At 39.8% G+C, this 22,777-nt stretch overlaps 1 protein-coding gene across 1 annotated transcript; it reads right to left on the bottom strand.

Moving 5' to 3' along the window:
• Positions 1 to 17,378: 17,378 nt before the first annotated feature.
• LOC145956997 (uncharacterized) lies at positions 17,379 to 18,311 on the bottom strand. Its single transcript, XM_083073225.1, has one exon. It carries the CDS (start codon positions 18,309 to 18,311, stop codon positions 17,379 to 17,381), a length of 933 nt encoding a protein of 310 aa, XP_082929351.1.
• Positions 18,312 to 22,777: the final 4,466 nt, after the last annotated feature.

The raw sequence follows: 22,777 nt of genomic DNA, 5'->3' as shown, positions 1-22,777 counted from the left end.
ACTTGCTCTCTCCATGCAACTGAATCTCTTTCATTTTTTCATATCTATTTCATGTCCTCCATTGAAGGAACAAAAGTTAAGGAATTGCTTGTTTCACTCATCATCCTTAACTAGTATTCATTCATAATTCTTACTGAGCAACGGCAAAAGCTTTAAGCATATTTTCTGTCAATCTCTATTTTATATGGTTTGTTTCTGATTTCTAGAAGTTAGTTGGTTTTATCAACTTCTGCAGAAAAGAATCAAGTTGCTTTTTTAGGAAGTGTTCACATTCAAGATCAGGGAGATGCTGGGAGCAAAAATGTTCTTAATCAGAATCACTGTTCAAGATTCATATCCATAGCTTTATAAGGGTGCAGCTTCTAATGATAGTAAGTATATCCAAACTTTGTTGGAGAGAACTTGCATATATATTAAACAATTACATATTCTTTCACTCTGGTAATTTCTTATTAGAACATGATTTTGAGTTTGTCTGTGACTAATGACAATCACCTGCATTGACAAGTGCAGATTTTTGGGGACATGATGGTTTCATTGAGCTTGGTGGAAAGGAGACGCCAAAGACCAACTTTTAGTGTCATCTATTATGGTTTATATTCGTCTATTATTGTTGGATTCCAAATGTGTCAATATGCATCTCATTGAGTTAGCTAAGACCCTTATAGAAGGAGGTTGAGCAATTATAGTCATAGTAGTAGTGAATTACCAAGTGCAAAGCTAGCAGTTAGGCCTACAGAAATAGTGTATTGTAAGAAAAGTGAGAGCGGAAAGAATCATGCCAAAGACCAGTGTTGGATTCATGACTTACCAGAGAAGAAGGAGAAGAATATGTTGTAATATATTTGGGAGAAGGAAATAGGAAATTGTAATCCATCCCCATTGATTTATATACTTTAAAATTTATGACAGAAGAAACTGGTTCCAAGATAAAGGTACCACGTACTTATTGACTACTGGAACAAACTGAAACAATAAAAGATTAAATCATATGCAGCCTATAAATCAAATATTTAAAAATCAAGAAGTGTTCTGTTAAGAGAATTCAGACCCAGACTCACGAATTTGGATCAAGTATCATCTTAACACTGTTTAGGGTATTCATTTTGTCATAAAATAAATCTTGATTTGCATTGGTAAAATGATATTTTATTTAATATATTAATTTAAAATTATAATTTATTTTGAATAAAATAAGTTTTTAGTTCTTGAACTTATGTAAATTTTTATTTTTAGTCTCTAAACAAATTTTATTTGGTTTTAGATTCCAAAAAATTTCTTCATGAGCTAAAAATCATAGACAAAATATGTTAATAAGACAAATAGTTTAAGAATTAAAAGATTTATTTGTTTTGAATTTTGATTTTGATTTTTTTCCCAATTCGAACTTAATTGTTCCAATTAAGGTTGAGTTAGTTTGATTTGAATCATTAGATTATGCTGAATTTTTTTATTTGATATAATTTTTTTATTTTATATTAATGTAAGGTAAAAGAGTTTCTTCTATTTTAACGACTAAATATTTATTTTAAGACCTTTATAATATTTGTATTCCAAAATTATTTTCATATGATATAAATCTAAAAATAAAATAAATATGATAAATTTACTCTTATATTATTAATTAAAATATACGACTTGAAAAGTAAGATTTTGCTTACTTTTTTAATTGGACATCTTGTGAGTATATAGACATGATTGTAAGTTTGTGGACATCACAAATAATAGGTCATGATTATTTTTAATCTGCATAATAATATAGGAACCTTTTAGGTTCAGCCAATGAAATTTGCAAGTTTAACTTCCAAAGCTCGCAGACTACCCACTTCATTATAGGGGTAATTTCATTATAGGGGTAATGATAAATGTATTTGGATAAGCTAGTCAAGTAGCCTGATATAACTTAAGAAGGGGAGGGGATGAATTAAGTTTTCTAATTTTTTTTTATAAAATTTTTTCAAATTACTTTCTTACAAATTCAATTACTTAGACAAATTTGAGTGTATAAGTTAATGATGATGCAAACCTACTCAAACACAATTAAATATCAAGTAATTAAAAGTGTAGGGAAAGAAGAATTGTAAACTTAATTTTATACTGGTTTGGCCAATCCTGCCTACGTCCAATCCTCAAGTCTCCCACTTGAGATTTCACTATCCTTGTAATCTTTACAAGACTTGAATCCTCCAACACCTTGAAACACCCTTTCCTTGTGTTGAGATTCAAAACCAACAAGGAGAAAACTCTTTCTCCTTTACAGATCTAATGATCAATTGGGTTTTTCAGAATAACTCTCTTGAAGAGTAGATATTACAATATGAAGATCCTTAACGAACTCTTAAGAATTTGCAAGTGATTATGGCCAAGAAGATTTTGTAATTCTTTTTTTTTTTTTTCACATTTCAGTTCGTCAACCTTTTTAAGGAAAAATCCTCTGTATTTATAGATAAAAATTTCATGGTTGTATCCTTTCATAAAAAGGTGTAACTATTTGAATTCTTTTTGAAAAGATACACTGGTAATCGATTACAAGGGTTTGGTAATCGATTACAACAGTTATAAATTTGAAATAATTGAAACGTTGTATCTTAGTATTCAAATTTTAAAATTTTATCTTCTGGTAATAGATTACAAGGACTGGTAATCCATTACCAGAACATATTTTTATTGTTTCAAAAACTTTATATGTAGAAAACTTCATATCAATAATTTCATTGACAAATCTCTTTTAAGAAATGATTTAAACTATTCTTTAAAGCTTTTCTTAAGTCTTATGAAAACATTTTTACTTACTTTCAAAAGATTTAAAACTTGCTTAAAACTAAATATATTAATTTGAGGTTTTTGAAAACTTTTTCTTAAGGCCAAACATACTTGCAATTCTTAAAAGATTCTTTTAGATTTTTAGTTAAGTTGACAAGACTTATCTATGTAACACTTGAAATCTTGTTCTTGCATCAACTTGCTTTAGCTCAACCTTGAATCTTTTTTAATGTTTTATAATCATCTTGACATCATCAAAACATTTGTACATATTTTCTTCTACAGGATAAATGTTTGATATTTATTTTTAAGATATTAATTAAAACTTTGATATTTGATTGTTTATTTAGATTTTTATGTTTGATTAATGGTTGATATGTTTGGACCTCTCAATTTAAAAAACATTGAGATTGATGTTTTTTAAGACTCAATTTTAAAGACATTAAGGTAGCAAGACTTTGGGCCCGTTTATTTTGCAAACCAAACTTCTCAAACTTTAAAAATGTGAACTCTATAGAGGATTGATTTGTATACTTATCTATATCTTCTATATACATAAATTAAAATAATCATTTTGAACAAAAGTGTTTTTAAAAATTTTTATTTAATAGGAACATTTTTTTTTTACATTTTTCTTAACCCATTATTTTTATTAATCCATCATTTTCATCTTTAATTCTAAATTGAATTTTAATATTTATATATTCAAAAATATTTATTCATTATAAAATTTAATTATATAAATATTAATAATACACTTTTTAATACATTTCATCAAATATATTTTTAGTTAAAATTTATTGAAAATTATAAATTTGTTTAATAACATGAACTTTTGTGGAAATGGAGTATTGTAGAAAGTTGAATAGTGTGGGAAGTAGGAATCGTTTTGTGGAGCTTTCAGCAAAAGTTAAGTGTGAAGGTCCTACTGGAAGGAGAGGGCTAAACAACATTGGGTATGGGAGAGTGATGATATAACACTCGTTTGTTTTCATTCTTCAGTCGCACGTAGGAAAAAGCAAAACCAAATTACTACACTGATGGATGTGAGTGGGAGAAAAGTGAGCTCTCGGGGTTGTTGTTCGTTCTTATTTTGACAATGCCAAGATAAGTACTCCTCTGTCGACGGAAGGGGTGCATCACGCTGTCTTTCAAAAGCATAATGATAGTCTCCAAGCATTTGTGGGATGATGTGGTTAGAGCATGTAATGAGTGGCTGGATTCTGGTACTATTCCTCGTCCCATGAATGATACTAACATTATTGTTCTTATAGGATATCAGTGTTGTTCTCCTTAGAGTGGATTTTTAATATGTGTCGAGTCTGTAATTAACGTATCAAGTTGGGGTTAATAGTGATCAAGTGGGGGTGGGGCCCATCTTTGATCTTCATAATATATTTAAAGGACCTTATCCATGACTGGGATGATACCAAGGTTGTGGAGCATGCGGACGAGCTCTGCAATGGATCTGCTTCCAGTATGGAGGGGATTATTCAAAGAATCTTATATTATGACTCAAATTATTTAGCATAAATTTAAAGTATAATTTATACATTTAATTTTATAAAATATAAGTATTTATATAATACTCAGATTAAAAGAATAGTAAATAGATATTTATATAAAATAAAATATATTTGATTAAGCAAATGGCAATACATAGTTGACAGCTGAGAAGAGAAAGCTGGACCTAGTGATTAACGAGTTTAGTTGCATGATTATTATCGCATTAATTCTTTGGAAGCTCCGGGTGACAAAAACAGCCATGCATAGCATGGTTGAGGTATAAAAAGGTGTAATGATGAGTGGTAAACACAATCTTACGATGCAAATACCAAACCCAACAATGAAAAATGTTTCCCATGTTCAATATCTTCATTGACCAATCCCTTTCATCTGGTATGCTTTCAAGACCTTTATAATATGGGTTTGCAAGCATACCAGCAGAAAGGTATTGGTCATACTCCATACTATATACTCCATACTACTAATCATTCATTGATCACAAGTGTTGGTTATATATTCAACCTTCAGCCACTGTCTTATGAGAAGTTAAGAGCAAGTTTTTATACTTGCTCTCTCCATGCAATTGAATCTCTTTCATTTTTTTCATATCTGTTTCATGTCCTCCATTGAAAGAACAAAAGTTAAGGAATTGCTTGTTTCACTCATCATCCTTAACTAGTATTCATTCATAATTCTTACTGAGCAACGACAAAAGCTTTAAGCACATTTTCTTTCAATCCCTATTTTATCTGGTTTGTTTCTGATTTCTAGAAGTTAGTTGGTTTTATCAACTTCTGCAGAAAAGAATCAAGTTGCTTTTTCAGGAAGTGTTCACATTCAAGATCAGGGAGATGCTGGGAGCAAAAATGTTCTTAATCAGAATCACTGCTCAAGATTCATATCCATAGCTTTATAAGAGTGCAACTTCTAATGATAGTAAGTATATCCAAACTTTGTTGGAGAGAACTTGCATATATTCAACAATTACATATTCTTTCACTCTGGTAATTTCTTATTAGAACATTATTTTGAGTCTGCCTGTGACTAATGATAATCACCTGCATTGACAAGTGCATATTTTTGGGGACATGATGGTTTCATTGAGCTTGGTGGAAAGGAGATGCCAAAGACCAACTTTTAGTGTCTTCTATTATGGTTTATATTCATCTATTATTGTTGGATTCCAAATGTGTCAGTATGCATCTCATTGAGTTAGTTCTAAGACCCCAATAGAAGGAGGTTGAGCAATTATAGTGAGAGTAGTAGTGAATAACCAAGTGCAAAGCTAGCAGTTAGGCCTACAGAAATAGTGTATTGTAAGAAAAGTGAGAGCGGAAAAAATCATACCAAAGACCAATGTTGGATTCATGACTTACCAGAGAAGAAGGAGAAGAATACGTTGTAATATTTGGGAGAAGGAAATAGGAAATTGTACTCCCCATTGATTTATATACTTCAAAATTTATGACAAAAAAAACTGGTCCCAAGATAAAGGTACCACGTACTTATTGACTACTAGAACAAACTGAAACAATAAAAGATTAAATCTTATGCAGCTTATAAAGCAAATATTTAAAAATGCAGAAGTGTTCTGTTAAGAGAATTCAGATCCGTACTCACGCCTTTGGATCAAGTATCATCTTGACACTGTTCAGGGTATTCATTTTGTCATAAAATTTCCTCTCTTTATTTTTTAGATCAATTGTCAGTGTTAATTTTCTTTTTTTTTTTTTAACAATTGTCATTGATAGTGAGTGAACAAGTATGTTTCCTAATTTCCTTTTATTAAGTAAATTTGTGTTAATAAACAAATTTATACCATTATTAACATGCATTTTACGATAAATTTATAAAATCAACAAACTTAAACCTTAAACCTTAAACTCTAAAAAAATTAATTAGAATGAAATTTTTTTATTTGGATTAAAAATCTCAACTTATATGAACTTGTGATGATTATAAATTAGGTTGACTTGGCAACTTATTAAAAAATTATAAATAATTTTTTTATTTATCTTATATTTTATGATAAATAATATTTAAAAAAGATAAAACATTGTCAAAACTAATAATGAATCAAATGATTCAAATATTAAATGGAGCATGTATTTGATAATTTTATCAACAACAACATTAAGTTCACAATAAAATATCTTAAAATTAATAATTAAGAATTAATTTTTATTTTATAAAATATGATTTTCGTTGATCAAACATTATTTTAAAATAAATAAGAATTAAATTTAGAAGTATCAGGTTGACTCATGTCCTAAGACAGACCCTATAAACAATATATAAGACTTGGTTAGTGGGATTTGTTTTGGAACTTAATAACACACACATATATATATATATATAGAGAGAGAGGAGTAATTAAATAATTTCAAGAATAACTCGTTTAACTTACTTTATATAATAACTCATTATGTATGTTAAATTTTAATAATTTAATCATTAAATTAAAATTTCTTAATGCATAGATCCAACCATTTTGAATTCAAAAGTTATCTTGTATTTTATTTTGTTAATTCAAATTGACATATAACCATAAAAATAATTAATATGTTGATTTATATTTATATAATAACTTTTGTAATTTTTAAATTTTTTAACAATTTGTAAAATTGATCTTATATATTAAGAATTTTTAGTTTAACAATTGAAACGTTAAAATTCAATATATATAATGAGTTATGGAATAAAATAACGTGATTAAGACTTATTCTTAAAATTATTTGTTGTCATCTATATATATATATATATGATGAGTAATTTTTGTTATGGAATGTAGGTGACTAGGAAGTAGAGAGTAGAGACAGATCATAAATGGTGGTTTGGGCAAGTTGTTCTGCTACTTAGTCTGTTGCCAGTTGCAACACGTACACAGACACCATATCTTCTCTCTTTCTCCGCCACTGACGTTGAATAATATGTAGTTGGCTTGACAAAGGTAGGTGGCTAGGCGTTTTGTTGCATGGGAAGCTCCGAGATGACATGGTGACAGAAACACATGGATATGGTTGAGTTTAGGTATGAAACATTGGCATTGGCATTGGCATATGTCTCTAAAACTAAAACCAATACACCATACTACAAGGGTCTCACTTGCTATGGGTATTGTGAAAAGAAACACCATGCCTCCTTCCCTCGTCCATATCATAAAGCTCTTCTGCTTATTCATCCATACCTTTCTACTCCATATACTATAAAGGTCTCACCGATTACTCCCTTGTACTTGACCAATATTATCTACCACTACCACCCTTTCTCAGTAACTTTCATCTAAGCAACACAAACTCACATGCTGCAACCCACTACCAGGACCACGCCAAACATCCATTAACACCAACTTTTAAGGTGTTCCTGTGTTAGGATACACACTTCAATTATCCTTGTTGTGTCGGGTCTGATCCTGGGTCTCGGTCTTCTCGTTCCTATCCGGGTAGTCCGATGTCAGGGGGGTGCCTACAAAGACACTCCAACGCTCAAGTAAGTACTCGACGTAATAAATGCGGTAGTTGAAAAGTGCTTACATACCTCGTTGGGGTCCTATTTATAGGTGTTCTTATTGGGCCGTGATTAGGGATTGGGCCCCGAAAAATTAGGGGGGTTAATCCGATATATTATGTTAATTAAGCTTTCCGTAATCATCCTGGCGCAGGTATGGGGTTCGGCCGAGCGCACCGAACGTGTCGTTCGATCCGCGAGTGGTCGGGGTTCTCGGGTATTCAGCCTTAGTGTTCTGGTTGCTTCGCGAGTGGTCGGCGGGTTCGGGTTCTCGGGCTCGGGTATTCAGTGTTAGTCAAGTAGCCTCGTGTAACTTAAGAGGAGGGTGAATTAAGTTATCTAATTTTTCTTCTCTTTATTAGTATTTCTAACTTCTTTCTTATAAAATTAATATCATAAACAATTTGTACGTAATGATGCAAAAACTTCACAACAAAATTAAAAGTATAGGGATAGAGAATTGCAAACTTGATTTTATACTGGTTCGGCCAACCTTGCCTACATCCAGTCCTCAAGTCACCCACTTGAGATTTTTCACTATGCTTGTAACCTTTACAAGACTCAAATTCTCCAACACCTAGGAATTCTCTTTCGTCGTGTTGAGAATCACAGACCACCAAGGAGAACAACAATTTCCCCTTTACAGATCAATAGAAAAGTTGAATGAAGTAGAACAACTCTCTTTGAAGAGTGGATTTTACACTTTGTTGATCTAGTAGAACTCTTTAGATAATATTTGCAAATGATTTTTGGCCAAGTGATTGTAAAGATAATTTTTCACAATTGAGTTCGTAACCTTTTTCTGAAAAATTATTGGTATATTTATAGATGATTGTTTCAAAGGTCATGACTTTTCATGAAGAGTTGTGACTTTCTAAAATTTTCCAGAAAATAGGCTCTGGTAATCGATTACAATACTTGGTAATCGATTACAACGGTTTAGTTTCAAAATATTTGAAACGTTGTAAAATTTAAATTCAAATTTCGAAATTTTTATCTTGTGGTAATCGATTACATGGAATTGGTAATCGATTACCATAGCACGTTTTAATAAGTAAATTTTGAATCATATGAGTTTCATTCTATTGTAATCGATTACATGTACTGGTAATCGATTACCAGACTATTAAAAACAATAATTACCTTATTAAAACTTAAAATATAGAAAACCTTTATTTTCAAAACCTTATTAATATAAAAGATTATATTTGGGTTTTCTTGAAATTCTTTATTTTAAATGGCCAAGAATCTTATGCAATATTTCTAAAGATTTCTTTTTACATATAAAGCTAGGTTGAGAAGACTTATCTAAAATACTTTGAGATTCTTGTTTCTTGATCACCTTGCTTTAACTTGACCTCTTATTTTCTACAATTTCTTTGGCATCATCAAAATCCTTTACATACGTTCTTCCACATTCGGCCTGGTCGGCCACCATACGGTATACAACCCCCGCAGCGTCGAGGATGTAAAGACGAAGACGGTATTAAATGTGTGGTGTCGTGGTTCTCTGCGCGGGAGAATAGGGGCCGACTTCTACTGCTATCGGCGATGTGGGTATTCTGGTTTAAATTGGCCTCGGTGATCCTATCGGGACGTTATTGACTACTATGACCGACCATGCGATCGTTATTGAGGGGTGAACGAAAACCCCTGTCGAGGTCTTCGAGTGATAGAAGTCTATGCCGAGACCTTAGTTATGTGAAGCCATGCCCTTGCCTCGGTTTGGACAAGTTTGGTGGAACGAAGCCTGTGTCGAGGTTTCAAGTGAGAAGTCTAGACAAAGACCTCAGACATGTGAAGCCGTGCTGCGGCCTCGGTTGGCCGAGACCTAGGCCGAGACCTCGGTTGAACAAGTTTGGTGGAACGAAGCCTATGTTGAGGTCTCAAGTGAGAAGTCTAGTTCGGGACCTCAGACATGTGATGTCGTGTCGTGGCCCCGTTTGGACGAGACCTGAGCTTGACCGAGGCTAGGCCGGGATTTTGGATGGGTGGATCCATTACTGAGACCTTGATTGAGCCAAGGTTAGGTCGAGACGTAGAATGGGTGGAACACTTACCAATATCTTGGCTAGGCCGAGTCTAGGCCGAGACCTCTGGTGAAAGGGGCTCATGGCGAGGTCTCAAATTAACGAGATCTACTCCGAACCCTTTGTTGAATGAGACGTATGTCGGGGCTTTACACGAATAAAACCTAGACCGATGCCTTAAGTGGTTGGGACTTACGTCGAGGTGTCCGCGGGTGCGACATGCCACGTTGGCCCTAGCAGTTATCGATCCAACAGTCATAAAATCTGGACCATTGGATGATGTAGATCTAACGGTCGTGGCTCAAGGACGTCTTTTCACCTCCCCTATTTGCCTTGCCTATAGATAGGGGGGTGGGCGTGAGAATTTACGTGCTGTAAATTTCTGAGCTCTCTCGAAACCAGACTCTTCCGAACAAACCGAGCAAGGTAAAATTTTGTATTCTTTAATTTTGAAAATAAATGGACAAGGGTTACTCTTCGACTAGGAGTTGGACGTCTTCGGAGGCGTCGGGTGCTTCGTCAGATAAAGAGAGGTCCGTTTCAAGTGAAATATCCAAGTTGCCCCCACTGCAATGCGAGGTGTTCTTCCCTTTCGACCATCCCGAACAAGAGGACAACGGGGATGAGGTGGTCGAGGTATCACCTCCGATGACCTTAGCTCTGGCCTTGGCGCGGGCCACCGAGGTGGATGCTAGAGGTTTAGGTCAGGTTGGTCAGCCGGCCCCCCGTGCGGTGTTGCAAGTCAACGCGAGCAGGGATGAACTGGAGGTGGTCGGCGATGCGCGAGGCAAGGGCGTTGTCGGCCCTAGTACTCGGCCAAAAGTAAAGATTGACTACGTGATAGACTATGGCCAAGGCCAAGGAATCCAAGAGGTGATATACTAAAAGAACCAAGAGGAATGGGATGATCTTAAAGACCTTTTTCTTATGTTTGTACATATAGTAGCTCTTTTGTATAGGTTATTTTTGCTTTTGTATTTGTGAGGCACTTTACTTGCTTTTTCTAGTGTTTGTATATTGATTTTAAGGTAGGCTACTTGGAGAGTTTAACTCCATTTAACCTCCCTAGTTGATACATTCATTTTGTATTTTTTCAGTAGGGAAAAGGGGGTGACATTTAGCAAAGCTAGGGAGTGTGCTTAGAAATTGGGCCTGAGATGGGCCTAGGCAAAATTTTGCATATTAGACTCATTTTTCTTCTAATTTTTCATAGATTTGATTTAGCTAGGTCTCATCATCATTTGATGAACCTAACTAAACCAAATCAACAATTTTTGAAATAATTCAAAGGAGAAAATGGAGCCTTGGCCGCCTAGCTCTTTGCTTTCTCTTTGGCCAAAATTTGTAAGCTCTCTTCTTAGTTTTTGAAGCTTCTCCTCCAAGTTTCTAAACTTTGGTAGGTTGGGCTGACTTTACCATGGTTCTTAAGTGAACCATGGTCAAGGTTAGCTTCTCCTACAAGTTTTAGAAACCATGGAAGGATAGCTACACCTTACCATGGTTCCTAGTGAACCATGGTTAAGGTTAGCTTCTCCTAGAAGCTATCTCTCCCTATATATTTGTAATTCCTTCACTTGTACTCACTTTTGAACATTTATGAGAATTAGAAATCAGGTTTCTCTCTCATTTTCAAGAGTCAATTTCGTGAGAAACCTCCTCCTAGGTTCTTTCTCAAAGTTCCTTCTCCTAGAAGCTTGGTTTCTCAAGCTTCTTCACTTCTTCAAGAGGTAACCGAACCTCTCTTAGGTGCTTCTCCACCATTGGAGAATCCTCCAAGGTGATTCCGCAACCTTCAAGGAGTTCAACCTCATGGAGCATTCCGGTCCTTGCATGGAAAGCTTGGAAGAATATCAATCCTCTCCAAGTACTTCCATCACTACGGCACGGTGGAGATGCTCAGGTACGAATGGGTCGACGGGGAGGTCGGCATTTATTTTTCGAAGTTGTCCGACCAAGCCTTGTTAGACACATTCGTGTCTTTGGAAAACTGTTTTGGGAGTGGGGAGGATCAGTTTCCACTACTTGTCGAGGCGTGCGCGGATGACGGGCCGGAAACTGATTTCGTGTTTTTGGAGCCGGGGGCCGATGAAGACGACTACTTTTACGCTTACATGTGCTGGTTCCAAGACCTCGGTATTCAGTTACCCTTTGATGATTTTCAAATGGGGGTTCTCCGAGTGGTCAACGTGGCCCCGACTCAGTTGCATCCGAATGCTTGGGCTGCGATGCAGGCATTTCGGAACCTAAGCCTATGCTTGGGTCTCACTCCCCGGCCCCTAGCCTTCCTTTACTATTACACTTGTCGTCCGAGCAAGCCGGTGAAATGGGTGTCGTTGGCTCGGGTGCCGAAGCGTGGGTTCCTCCGGGCCTTCACCTCCTCTTACAAAGGGTTTAAGAGTGGCTTCTTCAAGGTTCGATGGGGGTCGGAGATGAAGAATTGCTTTTACGACTGAGAAGATACTCCACTCTTTCCTTTTTATGGGACAAAGCGCCCGACGCGTTATGAGGCGATGTCCACATCCAAACTCCCTGCCGAGGACAAGGAGATTGTGGACCTGTTAGACCAACTACCGAAAGGCTTGCCTGTCCGAGGGCTTTTAGATATTTTTGAGACATCTCATTTTAAGATGGTTTTGCTAGGTATGTGTTTTATGTTTCGGTAGTTTAGCAGTGTTTTGAATTGATGTTAAAATTTGCTTTGTTGTAGGATTGATGGCCGGAGGTAAGTTGGACGTGACTGCAATGCTCGCCAAGAGGGCGAAGGAAGCAAAAGAAAGTGGGCAGATGCCGCTGGCAAGGTCGGCCCTCAAGGGGCAACGGGATAGGCCTGCTCATGTGTTGATCCCTGTGTCCAATCTCAAGAAAAAGGGGAGCACGTCTCGGGTGCGGGCTGCTGACCAGAACGTGGAGTTGGAACGACAGAGCTCCTCCTCTAAGCGCCCGAAGCAGTTGTCCTTGGAGCAGTCGGGTTGTGGCGCCTTCGCCATTCCCGCTGTTGTTGCGGGGTCGAACTTTTTGGCCTCGGGAGTGCAGGTCGAGAATCTGACAGTCTCGACCTTACCACCGGCGGGGAACTCCAATATTTGGAGGGGATGTCAACGGAGGCCGAGTATAAGCTCTTCTGTGAGCTTTATGCTCGGACCTCCCTTGTGGCGAAACATGTCATGATGAGGTCAGCTGTCTCGGCCGAAAGGCTCCAAACCCATCTGAAGGACGCTGAGGTGACGGTGAAGGAGGCCTTAAATGCCAATGCTAAGGCAACCGAGTCGGCCGAGGAGTTGAAGAAGGTGGCCGACGCCTATCGGAGGGAGGCCGACGACTTGAAGTTGGCCGTGCAGAAGATGAAGGCCGAGGCCATCGCCGCAGCGGGTGAGATTACTCGGTTGAAAGAGGCTGCCGCTAAGTTCGAGCCCGAAGCCACCGAGCAGATCCTGTCCTAGCATGATGCCGGCTTCCAGCACGCCGTCCGACAAGCTTACCATTTTTGTGAGGTCCCGGCTGACTTTCAGTTTGACGTTAGCCGATATTTCCTAGGTGGTAAGTTTATGAGCTATGCTGAGTTCCCTCAAGGGGCTCAGCCTGATGCCGAGGCCCCTTGCCAGGGTATGTCCAGCCGAGCTCCCGTGCAGTCGACCGAGGAGGAAGATCTGGTTATAGATGTGGTCGGTGACGGGAATCCTCCGACATCGGCAGCAGAATAGGGATCGGCTTTGGTAATGTTAGGCTAGGGTTAGGACTTTGCTCTTTTTTGTAACCGGGCCGTCAGCGCCTTTTGTAAGCTCGGCTTTTGGTGTCGGTGCATAGACTGATTTGTAAATAGTCGTTTTGCTCGGCCATGATTAATGAACATCTTTAATTTTTCATGTTTATCTAACTTGTTAATAAGATGAACCGACTTCACGTTTGGCCGAGGGGGGGGGGTCAATTACGTGTTTTGAAATGACTTATAGTGCTCTGTTCGCAAACGTTCGGGTTATGATATTTCGGGTTAAACGTACTCGGCCCTACTTTTTGCTTTTTAAAGTCGTGTTGGGTCATGCGAGTGTGATTGACATGTGAGTGTCCGTCCGTCTCGTGCGTTTCGGAACCTATCGGGTTGAATTGTGCTAGTGTCGTTGTCCGGTCGAGGATTGTTCGGAATTGGTACGCAAGTGTATAGTGCTCGGCCTAGGTGCGTCCTTAGCCGAGGAGGGTACTCGGGAGGGAAACCTGTTGGGCTCGCGTACACGTTTGATTGGTCGGCCAAGGGTTACTCGGCGTCGGTACATAAGTGTGTAGTGCTCGGCCTAGGTACATCCTTAGCCGAGGAGGGTACTCGGGAGGGAAACCTGTTGGGCTCGCGTGCACGTTTGAATGGTCGGTCGAGGGTTGCTCGGCATCGGTGCGTAAGCGTGTAGTGCTCGGCCTAGGTACATCCTTAGCCGAGGAGGGTACTCGGGAGGGGAACCTGTTGAGCTCGCGTGAACGTTTGAGTGGTCGGCCGAGGGTTGCTCGGCGTCGGTACGTTAGAGGAGGTCGGACCTGCATGTTCATAACCTAAACGTAGGCATAGAGTCAAATATGAAACGAAATAACAATATTCAAAAACGTCTTTGTATTAATTGAGTGCCTCGTTAAAAACCTTGCCGACCCAAAACTCTCCTTAGGGAAAAAAGAGTCGGCCAAGGAAAAGAGTGCACTATTACATCAACTGTAATACATCTTTAAGTGTGAGGAGTTCCATGTTCTCGGAATCGGTTCTCCTGATAGGTACTCCAACTTGTATGCCCCGTTGCTTAGGTTATGTCGGACGCGGTATGGTCCGTCCCAATTTGGGGCGAGCTTTCCTTGTCTCGGATCCCTTCTCGCTTCACCTGTAGCTCTCCAAACGAGATCTCCTTCTAGGCTTCACCTTGCTGTCGAATCTTCTTTTGTAGCGTTGCTTGGTGGCCTCGGCTACGACCAGTGCTCGGTCACGAATTTCTTCAATCGTGTCTAAGTTTGTTCGGAGTTCGGCCTCGTTGCTTGCTTCATCAAAGTGGGCTCGGCAGAGTGATGGTTCTCCGATTTCCACTGGGATCATCGCGTCGGATCCATAGACTAGCGGAAAGGTGTTTCTTGCATGGTTGACTGGGGGGTGCATCGATAGGCCCATAACACCTCGGGCAGCTGCTCGGCCCATGCTCCCTTTGCTTCCCCTAGCCGTCTCTTCAATTCTACAAGGATGACCTTGTTGGCTGACTCGGCCTGACCGTTCGTTTGTGGGTGCTCGACCGATGTGACCTTGTGCTGCACTCCTAAGCCGGCTAGGAATTCGTTTAGTTTTCGGTCGGTAAATTATAGGCCGTTTTCGGTCAACAGAGTGTGTGGGACACCGAAACGGGTGATGATATTCCTCCACAGAAACTTTTGGACTTGATGAGCCGAGATACACGCCAAGGGCTCGGCTTCAATCCATTTTGGTGAATAGGTCAACGGCGACGATGAGGAACTTACATTGGCCCTTGGCAACCGGGAAGGGTCCGAGTATGTCAGGCCCCCAGGTGGCGAAAAGCCATGCTGGGGGAATGCAATGTAATTGCTCGGCCGGCTGATGGATTAAGTTGCCATGCTTTTGACACGATTGGAACTTCTTTATGAACATTGCGCAATCAGAGTTTATGGTCGGCCAATAGTACCTGGCTCGCAAGAGTTTGGAGACGGTCGTCCTAGCTCCTGAGTGCATTCCGCAAATACCTTCGTGTACTTCTCTCATCACATAATTGGCCTCGGCGGGGTTTAGGCATTTAAGCAATGGGGTAGAGAAGCCACGTTTATACAACTGGCCGGCGATGATGACGTATCTACTGGCTTGCGTTCTCAACCATTTGGCCTCGGTCGGTTCGGCTGGCGTGATTCCACTGGTGAGAAATGCCTTGAGTTCGTCTCGCCAATCTGGGGGGTCATCGGGGTCGGCCAGGTCGGCCTCGACACTTGCTACCATTTCAGCCTCGACACTGGGGTGGTCGATCTCTTGTTGAATGATTGTTCTCAAATGGCATGGCTTCTTGGTCGCGGCCAACCTAGCCAACTGGTCGGCCCGGGTGTTGTCCTCGCGCGGGATGTGCTCGACCAACACCTCCTGAAAGCTCGCCTTCAGTTTTTAATAGGCATGATAGTACTTCATCATGTTGTGGTCCTTTACTTGGAAATTTCTGCCAACTTGCTCGGCCACCACTTTGGAGTCGGTTCGGCATTTGATTTTTGACGCACCCATATCCTCGACCAGCCTTAATCCTGCCAATAGAGCTTCGTATTCGGCTTGGTTGTTTGAAGCTTTGAACCGGAAACGCAAGGATTGTTCCAAGGTTATCCCTCTCGGTCCTTCTAGGATCACTCCTACCCCGCTCCCCTCGCTGTTTGAGGATCCGTCTACATGGAGGGTCCACCAATGTTCCTCAAATTGGCCGTGCGGGTGAAGTTCATTTACGAAGTCGGCCAGGCATTGAGCCTTGATCGGTCCCCTCGGTTTGAAGGTAATGTCGAACTGCGAGAGTTCCATCGACCAGGCCATCATTCTTCCAGCAAGTTCGGGTTTGCTTAGTACCTTAGCGATTGGACAGTGAGTGTGCACAAGAATTCGGTGGCTCTGGAAGTAATGACGTAGGCGTCGGGAAGTGTGTACTAAACCAAGTGCCGCCTTCTCTATCAACTGGTACCAGGTTTCTGAATCTTGTAGTAGTCGGCTGACAAAATATATAGGAGCCTGGGTGCCTTCTTTTTCTTGCACCAGAACCAAGCTGATCGCCTCCTCGGACACGGCCAAGTATACAAGTAGCGGGCTCAGAGGATCAGGCTTCATGAGGGTCGGTGGTGTCGCCAAGGTCATCTTCAACCCTGCGAAGGCGGCTTCGCAGTGTTCATCCCATGAGAAGGCCGAAGCCTTCCGCAAGAGTTTTGTCATCGGGCTAATTTTGTCGCCTAACCGTGGGAGGAATCGGGATAAGGCGACCAATCTTCCTGAAAGGCGTTGCAATTCCTTGAGGTTGCTCGGGCTTCGCATGTTTAACACGGCCTGGCATTTGTCTCGGTTCGCTTCTATGCCTCTCGCCGATAGCATAAAACCTAGGAATTTGTCTCCCTTGACCCCGAAGGTACACTTCTCGGGGTTGAGTCTCATGTTGTGCTTGCGAAGTTCACCGAAGATTTCGGCTAGGTCGGTTAAGTGCTCGGCCAGAGAGTTGGACTTGACCACCATATCATCCACATAGATCTCGATATTTCGGCCGATCTGACCCTGAAACACCTTGTCCATTAACCTTTGGTAGGTCGCCCCGGCATTCTTCAGCCCAAACGGCATTACTTTATAACAAAAATTGGCGCTCTTGGTTATAAACGCCGTCTTCTCTTCGTCGGCCGGGTGCATTTTGATTTGGTTGTAGTCGGAGTAAGCGTCTAGGAAGCTAAATATAGCATGTCCGGACGCGCCGTCGACGAGTCGATCGATGCACAGAAGTGGATAGGCGTCCTTGGGCAGACTTTGTTAAGGTCGGTGTAGTCGGTGCACATTCTCCACTTCCCGTTCGATTTTTTGACTAACACCACGTTAGCTAGTCAGGTGGTGTATGTGACCTCTCGGATGAACTTTGCATGTAAAAGTTTTTGCACCTCGACATTCGTGGCTTTTGTCTTCTCGTCTCCCATCTTCCTCTTCTTTTGGGCAACTGGTCGGGCGTCCCGGCATACAGCCAATCGGTGACACAAGAAATTGGGATCTATCCCCGGCATGTCCGACGCCGTCCATGCGAATAGGTCTTTATTATCTCGAACCTCTCGTTTCACCTGGTCCGAATCGGCTTTACTCAGTTGGGATCCGAAGTGCGTGACCTGTTCGGGTACTCGTCCCAGCTGAAACGGGACGAGGTCCTCTGCGGGCTCGATTCGCTCTTCCTCTCCTAACCGAGGATCGAGGTCGATGTGCTCGGTCATCTCTTGTCTGACCACATTTACGCCTCTTGTCGTCGTCTGGGGGACAGTCATAGGTTGCACCTTCAAGTTAGAGAGGTAGCACTCTCTTGCTGTTTTCTGGTCAGCGTGCACGGTGATTACCTGCCCATCCCTCGACGGAAATTTCATGCACAGGTGAGGTGTCGAAACAATGGCCCCCAACGCATTGATTGACGGTCGGCCTAAAAGAATGTTGTACGATGTGTTTGCGTGCACCACAATGTAACGGATTTTTATCTCTCGGAAAGACTTTTGATCGAACCCGAAGCGGGTATACAGGTTAATGCATGCCCTAGTCATCACTCTTTCACCTGAGAAGCCGACCAGTGGTTCGTGGTATGGCTCTAGGCTCTCCTCCGGGATTCCAAGCTGCACAAAAGTATTCCAGTACAAGATGTCGGCCGAGCTCCCCTGGTCGACCAATGTTTTCTTCACGATGCAGTTGTGCATTTCGACCGAAATCACCATGGGGTCGTCTTGTACGGGGTCGACGCCACGGAAATCCCGATCGGAAAAGGTTATAGGTGGCATCCTCGGCATCCTCGGCTGGTTCACACTGTTCACTGATCGGACGGCACGAAGGTGTCGCTTTCGTGCTGAAGAGGTGGACCCGCCTCCGGCGAAGCCTCCGGCTATTGTGTTGATCACCTTCCGTGATCGGTCATTGTCTTCCCTGGGGCGCTGCGATCGATCTTGCCTTTTGGGCGAACGTGATCGGCGACGTCAGTCTCTTGGCAGACGAGCTTCGCGAGAGTGGTGGTCTCTTTCCCTTGACTGGTGGTCTTGGGGGTGATAAAGCTTATGAGGTGACCCTGTTTGATAAGGTCCTCGAGCTTGTCCTTCAGCGCCGAGCATTCTTCGGTGGAGTGTCCCTTGTTTCGGTGGAATCGGCATGCCTTGGCTTTATCGGCTCTGGGAGGTGTGTTCGCCCTTTTCGGCATCGCAAGGATTTCTGATGCGAGGGCCTGTTCCATCACTTTGGCTCTACTCGCATTGAGGGGAGTGTACGCCGTGTAGCGAGGTCCTCTCGGGGGGCGAGTATTCGAGGGCTAGGCGTTCGTCTTTCTCTCCTGCTCTCGGCCAGATTCTTTTTGGTATAATTTTCTTCGACCCTGGCCTGATTCCGGGTCTCCGCAAGTTCTTCCATTTGCATGTACTTCTCGGCTCGGCGCCGGAGGTCGTTCATGTCGACTGGTGGCTTCTTACACAAGCTGTTTACGAATGGTCTCGGCCTGAGGGCCGTGCTTAGCCGGTCCAACGCCACGGCAGGATTAAGATCGCCAATCTCCATTGCAATCTTGTTGAATCGGTCCATGAAGCTTCTCAAGCTTTCCTTCTGTTCTTGACGGACCCCCGCCAAGGCTAAAGAGGTTATTTTGTACGGCTTACTCGTTGCGAATTGTAAGATGAACTGGGACGACAACTCGCTAAATGAGTCTATGGAGGCGCTCGGTAATCTCGTAAACCAACTCAAAGCTCTTCCCTTCAGCGACGTGGGGAATATTCGGCACAAAGCCGAGTCGTCCTGAGTGGAGAGGGTCGCTTGAGTCAAGAAAACGTTCAAATGTTCCTCAGGGTCGGATGACCCATCGTACTTCTCGATCGGCATGCTTTTCCAATGGTCTAGCAGGGTTGCCTCCATTATTCTTCGGGAAAAAGGATGCCTTAGGGAGTGAATGGTGGTGTCGGCCTTGTTAGCTATCAAAGAGGTGACCAGGGTTCGGGTCACATGGTCGGTTGGGGCGTGATATGCTGACTCCTCTTGGAGGGTAGGAGTTGACGGCACATATGTCTGGTTAAGGCTTCGAAGCTCGGCGTTCTGTCGGCGTAGTTCGGCCAACTCCCTTGCGTCGGCCTCTCTTTGCCTTCGGATAACGGCCATTTCCTCGCGCAATGCACGCAAGTCATCTTGGAGGTCAGGTTGGTCTCGGTTAGTGTTCGGTCGGGCCTCTTGTGTCACAGGTTCCAGTTTGGTTTGAGGCATTCCATACGGGTAACGTTGTTGATTGGTCATAACGGGATTGCTTTCGGGGTTTGGGATTGGTTGAGTCGTCATTGATTGTCCTTTGCGAGTTACTACCATGCCTCGGTCTCAGTCGTAGAGTTCTAAGGGGCTGAAAATGTCTCTTCGGCCCCACGGTGGGCGCCAAATGTTCCTGTATTAGGATACACACTTCAATTATCCTTGTTGTGTCGGGTCTGATCCTGGGTCTCGATTTTCTCGTTCCTATCCGGGTAGTCTGATGTGAGGGGGGTGCCTACAAAGACACTCCAACGCTCAAGTAAGTGTTCGGCGTAATAAATGCGGTAGTTGAAAAGTGCTTACATACCTCGTTGGGGTCCTATTTATAGGTGTTCTTATTGGGCCGTGATTAGGGATTGGGCCCCGAAAAATTAGGTGGGTTAATCCGATATATTATGTTAATTAAGTTTTTCGTAATCATCCTGGCGCAGGTATGGGGTTCGGCCGAGCGCACCAAACGTGTCGTTCGATCCGCAAGTGGTCGGGGTTCTCGGGTATTCGGCCTTAGTGTTTTGGTTGCTTCGCGAGTGGTCGGCGGATCCAGGTTCTCGGGCTCGGATATTCGACCTAGTCGACCACCATACGGTATATAAGGACTCCATCGTTCATTGCATACAGACATATACGGATTTTCTTATCCAAAAAACACAAGCATAAGAGTATGATCAATCACAACACCCTTCTTATAATGTAAATTTTTTACTTTCTTCCTTCTAACATGTGATCCAATTGCCTCCTGGGATTTTCAATATATATATATATATATAAACAAAGGTACCCTTTAGTTTTACATCCAAACAATCGATAACAAATTAATAACCATAAATGATAGAATAAATTACTCTCTTACTTTTTATCTTTTTTCGAGATTGTATTTAATATTTGTTATTTGACTTTAGCAAGACCTTAAAAGTTAAAAAAAAATATTAAACTTACATTTCTATGACTCTTTAAAAGTTGAAAAAACATTAAACATACATCCTTTATATTTTTTTAAGATTGTATCTAACATTCCCGTAAGTGTAATTTACTTAAAAAAATAATTATTTATTTAATAATTATATATTTTTTTTATCTTAACTTCTTTTTATCTTTAATTTTATTTTAAAATTATTTTACTCTTTTTTAATTATGTATTATCTTACTTGATTTACTTGATTTATTATAAGTTCATTTATTGTATTTATGAAATAGTATATATATATATATATATATATATATATATATATATATATATTTGTGTGTATATGTATGTATATATGTATATATATATACGAACACACACTCATAAAATAAGTAAGTTTTGAATTTAAATCTTCATAATTTTTTTTGTTTTTTATTTTTTTTAAATTTAGGATTATTTTTTTAGTCACTACTATTGTCTAATCATTTTTAACTATTTATTTGTTAAGAAGTCTCATTGTGTTAAGATTATTTTACTCTTTTTTAAATATGTATTATCTCACTTGATTTATTATAAATTCATTTATTGTATTTATGAAATGGCATAAATAAATAAATATATATATATACCCATAAAATAAGTAATTTTTTATTTTAATTTTTGTAATTTTTTTATTTTTCATTCTTTTAAAATTTAGGATTATTTTTTTAGTCACTATTATTGTTTTATCATTTTTAATTACTTATTTTTTAAGAAATCTCATTGTAAATTCAAATAACAAATGAATATTGGGTGTAATTTAAAAAAAAAAGAGTACAAATGTAATATTTTTTTAACTTTTAAAGAGACTCATTATGAGTCCAAATAATAAAGAAATATTGGATGTAATCTCAAAAAAATACAAAGGTGTATTTATAACATATTTTCAACTTTTAAAAGATCTCACTATAATAAAAAAAAATATTAAGAATAATCACGAAAAAAATAAGAGATGCAATTATAATTTGCTATGTAATAAAAAAGATCATGCTCACAACCGCTACATAAAGACTCTAAGATTTCACAAAAAATATATATTAAAGCACAAATGAGGCAGGAAAAAAATCTCATATGAAGCAATTTCCTCTCCTCCAAATAAAATAGTTATTGATGCATCTAATAAAAATAAAATAAATAAATAAATAAATAAATAAAAGAATGTTCACGCGTTGCACACTTAATTGAAAAATGATTCACGATTTTATGGATGCACACCTTGAGAAGGAAAAGTCCAATACTTTACAATAATCCATCCTCTTAAAATGCTTTTTATTTTCTCCAATCCGTATTCTATGATAGTAGGCCCAATTTTATCGTCTTCCTGGATTTCTAGATTCTTCCAAATTCCTAGTACATCTTTGTCCATCATCGAAAAACTTGTAAAATTAACTTTGCCATCTGCATCTGATACGTATCTCGATCTATGACCAAAAATTTTCCTTCTTCATCTGTAATACATTTAACGTGGTCCAAATCTTTTACTTTTCTTCGTTTACTTTTGGAAAATATATATGTACCGCCAACCTTGTTAAGATTATTCCGTCTTAATCAAGGTTAAATAATAAGAGTTCACGTTAATCCTAACTAGAACATAAAACATAAATTATTAAGCTCTGAATTTAAAAGGTCCATCTAGTCCAAGTATCTCACTATAAATACGATATTTATGCGACAAGAAAAGGTAGATATGATTATTTAATACTAAAATATTTATTATTCTATATCGAATGCTGATTACTTGAACACCAAAATGTCTTTGCAAGTATCTCCCCCTCTTTTAGGATAAGGATTCGGGAAATTATTACCTCGAAAATCAAGTGTCAGAGAGCATCAAAATAAGAGTGTTTCCCGGCGGTAACAATATATAACTTAGATTCTTCGTTCTATGTCTTGATACTTTTGTAAGACTCTTTAAAAGCTTTAGATTATACTTCACTCAGAGTTTTCTTGTACCATTTTTAGAATTTTAGTACTTGACCCAACTTTCAACATTATTGCATTAATGTAAAGCTTTACTTTCTTTTATTTCTTATTTCTTCT

This window comes from Cajanus cajan, chromosome 4 (genome assembly GCF_000230855.2).
Source record: "Cajanus cajan strain Asha chromosome 4, NIPB_CcT2T_4, whole genome shotgun sequence".
Classification (NCBI taxonomy): Eukaryota; Viridiplantae; Streptophyta; class Magnoliopsida; order Fabales; family Fabaceae; genus Cajanus; species Cajanus cajan.
This window is presented reverse-complemented; position numbering and strand designations above follow the sequence as displayed.

What these genes read in the sequence shown, in the direction of transcription:
- LOC145956997 (XM_083073225.1), bottom strand. Translation starts at nt 18,311, where the DNA reads ATGCCGAGGATGCCACCTATAACCTTTTCCGATCGGGATTTCCGTGGC.